Source organism: Centruroides sculpturatus, unplaced genomic scaffold, assembly GCF_000671375.1.
Source record: "Centruroides sculpturatus isolate CEXI.00-Female unplaced genomic scaffold, Cexi_2.0 scaffold233, whole genome shotgun sequence".
In the NCBI taxonomy this organism is placed as follows: Eukaryota; Metazoa; Arthropoda; class Arachnida; order Scorpiones; family Buthidae; genus Centruroides; species Centruroides sculpturatus.
Window position 1 is genome coordinate 767,303 of NW_019384616.1, and position 5,934 is coordinate 773,236.

General features: G+C 24.7%; 1 protein-coding gene across 4 annotated transcripts in view; it reads right to left on the reverse strand.

Annotated features, from left to right (window-relative positions):
• LOC111625380 (protein spaetzle-like) overlaps nt 1-5,285 on the reverse strand; it is a 10,979-nt gene extending 5,694 nt beyond the window's left edge. The window contains exons 1-4 of one of the 4 annotated variants that reach the window (XM_023368516.1): nt 3,943-4,054; nt 3,000-3,283; nt 2,308-2,541; nt 1,844-2,067 (exon numbers count right to left, since the gene is read on the reverse strand). In XM_023368516.1, the coding sequence (XP_023224284.1) occupies nt 1,844-2,067; nt 2,308-2,541; nt 3,000-3,283; nt 3,943-3,975 (775 nt within the window). In that variant the 5' untranslated portion in view covers nt 3,976-4,054. Of the gene's footprint in view, nt 1-1,786; nt 2,068-2,307; nt 2,542-2,999; nt 3,284-3,942; nt 4,055-5,148 lie in introns of those variants that run through there. The other 3 variants (XM_023368517.1, XM_023368518.1, XM_023368515.1) reach the window with 3 other exon arrangements.
• Nucleotides 5,286-5,934: the final 649 nt, after the last annotated feature.

The following is a 5,934-nucleotide window of genomic DNA, read 5'->3' on the forward strand; positions in this document are numbered from 1 at the left end:
CCTGACCTCACTAAAATAATATTTTTCTTAATATATAAAAATTATTTTCTGTGTAACATCTATGAAAATATTTATTTGATTATTATTCATTAATTTATAAATTTTAAGTAATAAAATATAATTTAAAAAAGTAATAATAATAAAAAACAAACGTTAGAAATTAAATTATATTATATTTTTTTCAACATTTATTAATTATTAATGATAACTAAAGTTGTTTATATACATTATCATTAATATTACATTTAAAAAGTAGATGTTTACATTAATCTTAAAGCTGTTAATGGACCTCTTTAAAAATTATTAAAATGAAGAAGATAGTAAGAATTTACAAATATAATAAATCAAAAAATAAATGTTAAATAATAATAATAAAAAAATGAATCATTTTATTAAGATTGTTTTATTACAATTATCTTTCTTAGAATCAAAATATAAGCTAAGTCATTTAAAAAAATGGATTTTATATAATATCTTAAAAACAAACAATAAAATACAATATTTTAAAGATAATTCTACTTAAAACAGCAGATTTTTTTTATAAATAATAATTGTGAAATATCAGACCATTAACCCCGAACATGATTTTTTTTCTGATATTACACAATATTGAGATCAATTTCTTACATTGCACAAAAACAAATAAAATTCTTTAAGTAAAATATTTCATATTTTGCACAAATTTAATGGTAAAAATTATTTTTTCAGCCGTTTAAAATCTTTACAAGATATTTCTTAAATTATAAAATTTATTATTGACAATTACAATTAATTAGTTTAATAATAGTTTGTCTATCTTCACTTCATTCCCTAACACTTCAATTAATTACATACAATCAATTATATAATTAGGAAATTTGCTTACAATCTATTAATTGGATCATGAATATGTTATCTGTTTATTACATTCATCTTCAATATAATTGAATTAATATATTTTTCCAAAATTGTAAAATATCTTATTAACATTAAAATATTTAATGATAATTTTACAGTTATATATAATCTAATTAATTATTTTAAAACTACTTTTACAAATTCTTATAAACATTTAATAAAATTTTATCTGTAAAAATATATAATTGTATATTAATAACATTTATAAGAGTGACAAGAGAGCAACATTTTTGTTATAAAATAGATAATAGAGGACAATTGAATTTCTACTGTATAATGATAAGAATATAATATTATATTATCAAATTGTTTAAATATTCATATCATATGTAACCTTAAGCAGTACCAAGGCAATAATTTACAACCATTATTTTCATTCTATATATTCAATTTATCCATGCTAAATATAACTGTAAAATTCCTCAAATTAGTTGTTCTATTTTATCTACAGTTCAATTTATTTAAGGACTAGAACATTGACTTATTTATTCTCCTATTGAATTGAAAGTTTTCAAATATCTCACTCACATCTTGGCATTTATGAACTATAAATTGATTCAAATATCCCATTTTGCCATTCCAAGTTTTGAAAATATCTTTTATTAAAATTTACAATAAACATTTAAATTTGAACAAATATCTAACTTTAAAAGAAAGGAAAACAAAAAAAAAATCAGTGTAATTAGAGCCAATTTTAAAGAAACTTTCTATTAATTTCATTAAAGATATTAATCAAAAATTAAAATATCTGATCATTTTTTCCCAACCAAATTTCCATACACCATCAAGAAATATGCTGAACCAATTTTTTAAGCATGAAATGACCTTGGAATCATTTATTAAGACGATCAACCGATTGATACATCAATCGTCTTAGATTTTTTTTTTTATTATTTTTCCCAGCATCAGAAGATGAAATCAATCAAACTTTATGTTCTGAATGAATCTCCAACGTCGCTGTTCTTCTTCCGATTCAAAATATCGGTCCATCCTATAGGATATTTTATGTAACACACGCAACAAGATGGAAATCTGAATGATGCGATCTGACTCTTCTTATCATCCGGATCCAAAGCTAAAAGTCTCTTGTAGGCATATAATTGGCGGCATTTTGAATCAAATCCTGCAGGAAGATTTTCATCCATATACAGGCATGACTTATTCTCGTTTCTAAATATAAATACAAATAATATATTTAAAAAAAAAAATTACTAGGTTAATAGCTCATTGTCATTATTTTTATAACGGTATTAAAGTTTTTATCGACCGAACATAAAAATATATCTTGAAGAAACATACGATTTTTTAATGATCGTTCATAAAAAGAATATAAATTTTAAGAGAATTGTTTTTTTTAAAAGTAAATTTCTAATTTTTTTTTTAAATTTTAATTAAACATATAAAACGTACTCGCAAATTTCGGCGAACACAGCTTGAACATAGTCAACGTCATTAACTACGTAAACCCATTTATTATCATCGGACTTTCCAGCTTTTGGATAGAAGAGTCGAGTCTTTCTGGAACAGATTCTTTCTTCAGAAACGTCAACATTTGTAGCTTTTACTCTAGAATGTAATTCTGGAGGCCCGAAAATTTCGCGAAATTGATCCTTACTGAAAGGTATCGATTGACGTATTTCGCTTCTAAAAATAAAAATAAAGTTGTAGTTTAGTTTTCGAAATATATATTTAATAAATAAACAATCAATTATTATTATCTAAAATTAAAAATATGTAGTAAAACCTTCGAACAACGGCCACTGACCATAACATAAAATGTCAGCTGTTCGGAGGTGGCCGTTGTTTACAGGTTATTTTGTTTTATTTTTATATAGAAAAACCGTTAAAATTAAAATATATTTTTGTAAAATAAAATTTTAAATTTAATTCAAAGGTAATTTACTCAACAAATAAATACAAGAGTATTTTATTTTCTTGTAGAAATTGGTCGAAATGCAACAAGCACCAAAAATAAAGTTGGTGCAATAAGTACTATAGTATAATTGAATTATCTTAATGGAAGTTTTCTTACAAAAATTACATTTACTGAAAGATTCGGGATTATTTTATCAAATTTGAACTAGTTTAATTGAGTTACTAACGTGGGATAATTCGAAACATTCTCGCAGAAAGAAGAGCTGGGATTGGAACACAAAGGTCTTTCTTTATAAACTCCAGGTTCAAAAGGATATCGAGGAACGTGCCCTTTTGGAGGGTATTCTCTATCGATTTCCGGTTGATGTGGTCGTGAAGGTCTGGCATTAATTTCGGGGCGGTATACTTTACTTCGATTTTGTATCTCATCATCAGGAAACACAATCGGTAAGTCAGGATTCGGTCTTGAGGTCACAGAACCCGTATACAGCAAAGTGACCATAATGTTGGCCTGAAACAGAAAGGTAAGTAAAAAAAAAAAAAAATAGTAATAATTACTCAACTGTTGACGTCACCGTTTCGACGACAAACGCCTTCATACGTCACGAATAACGTCACACTTCCTGACCTCACAAGGTGACTGAGAAACCTGATTACGTTTCACGGAAAATTATTTACATAGACGATTGTTTTTCCCCCGATTTAAAGCATTCAAAAACCATTCATTTATCTTCGAAAACATATTTATTTTTAAATTCTTTTTTTAAAAAAAGATATTTTAGATTTAAAAATCTAAACATTTTATTTACAACTTTATCTTATATAAGAGGAAAATTTTGTAAGAGATTGCCACACGTACAATGCTTATCAACAGAACAATTCTGAAGAATTTCGTAAAAGAAAAAAAAACCCCAACAGTACATTAAAATCAATGACATTTCTCATTCAGTAAGAACATTTTACAAGTTCATATACACGTAAATTAAATTTAAAAAATGTTTTCGTGCATGTACAGCGTACAACACGCATCAATGTATTCGTCTATTGAGATAAATATTTTTTTTATGAGCATTGTTTAATGCTTTAGATTAGTTTTTAATGTAACAAGTCGTAAAAAGTTTAAACCACCCATTTAAAAAGGAACCACGCTAATAATAGTAAACAGCCTACATTACAGTGTAGAAGGAGTACAATAAATAACATTAAAAATCGCTTCGCTTCCTTATAAAACAATACAAAATAACATTCTTTTTATATCTTTAAAAGAAAATTTTAACTTTCAATTTAAAAAAGTAACAATTAATTACATTATTATATATNTATAATTGTTATTTACAGATAATAGTGATTAATATTTTAATAGTAAAAAAGAGTTTATTGACGACGTTGTTATTGAGTGTTCTTTAGTGTGAGCCAAGCGGTGCGCGATCTATGAAGCTGTGCCATGCGCCCTCCTACTGACAACATTAAGGATTGTGAGAGCACTGGGCAGTACTGGCAAGGATGATAAAGCTGTAACATTACCGCTCATGCCTCCTAAGTTCACGGCTGGAATTACCTGTAGTCTTACAACCTTTTATTATATGGTAAGTAATGCCAAAATTTTGTTCTTCTAAGTGCATTTCTTAATATAAAAATCATTTCGAAGATATAATATATAAAATTTCTATTATAAATTAACACATAAACCGACTTTTTACTTGAGGAATTTGTTTGTAGAATATTTACTTTTTAATACTTCTAAATTCTCTCGTCTTTTTCAATTAAATTCTTATAATTCTTTAATAATTATTTGAGTTTCTTAAATATAAACAAAACTGTAATGAAATTCTGGTCAGGATCTAAATAATAATATTAATGCTTTAAAAATATCATATTAAATAATTTTATTAAAACTTTATATATAAACTTATGCATTAAAATTTGACTTTAAAATAGTATAAAAAAATTTTTTTAAATACTTTTACTTGTATTTATCACCAATTTTTATTGATCATCAATTTTTAACTTTTGACCCAATTTTCACACGTTTCACACTTTTTTTTAAATCGTTNAAATCAATTCAAAACACTAAATAAATATTATATTTAATATTATTTCTTCACTTTTGACATATGAACTTGTAGAATATTTATAAGAAACTAACATAAACAAGCAAAACCAGATTTAGCTCAGCTTATATTTATATACATTTAAACTTAAAACATTTTTTATTGTCTTAAACTTTAAAATAACTTATTTAAAAAAAAAAATTAAATTATATAAATATAAAAAATTTAATAAATGCATTAAAAATTAAGATTTTTTCAACTTAAAAAAATTATTATTATTATTATTTAAACTTATTTTAAAATATAAATAAAGGAAAATACTCACTAACAATCTATTAGTGTCCATTTTTAATAATGTCAAACCTTTATCCGAACAATACACAAGAAAGAACACTACAAACTGAAAACACAACTAGTTATAACCAAGGACGACGGGAAAAACAATCGAATACACCAATCAAGTGTTGGTATGAGACACGTGCGATGAAGTAACACGTGTAGGCAATTTTCATGAAGTTCAGAGATTTACAGATCAATATTTTCCCCAAAATACATGATATTTCCATTTTATGGAATTTCCTATTCACGGGAAAGATTTTTAAAAAAAAGAAAAACAAAAGTGAAGATAAGTAGTTCTGTATACATAATAAATAAAATGCACACACGACTAAGTGTTAGGTAAATTACCTTTAAATTATTTTTTTTAAAAAAATACATAAATTTATTTAAAAATTCGATTATATTTTTTGGAATATATTCAATTAATATTATTTTAATGAGTTAATTCAGAAAGATAGTACAATGCTAGGTTAATTTATTGAAGTAAAATGATATAGCATTTTTCTTTTTTAGACAAAAAAAAAAAAATGAGTCAAAAACTCGTTCTTAAAATTTTATCGATAGGAAATCCCTAATATTCAGAATACACGTAATACTACACACAATTATAAAATGACACTAAGCATGACTGAGTTAAGCACGATTCTCCTTTAATATGTGAACAATTTTCCCCAATCTTAAAGTGAAATTCTTCATTTCTATTTTATTTTTAAATTTTCATTGTAATGTTATCGATCATTAAATTCTTTCTTTACGTAACTGATATTATTAA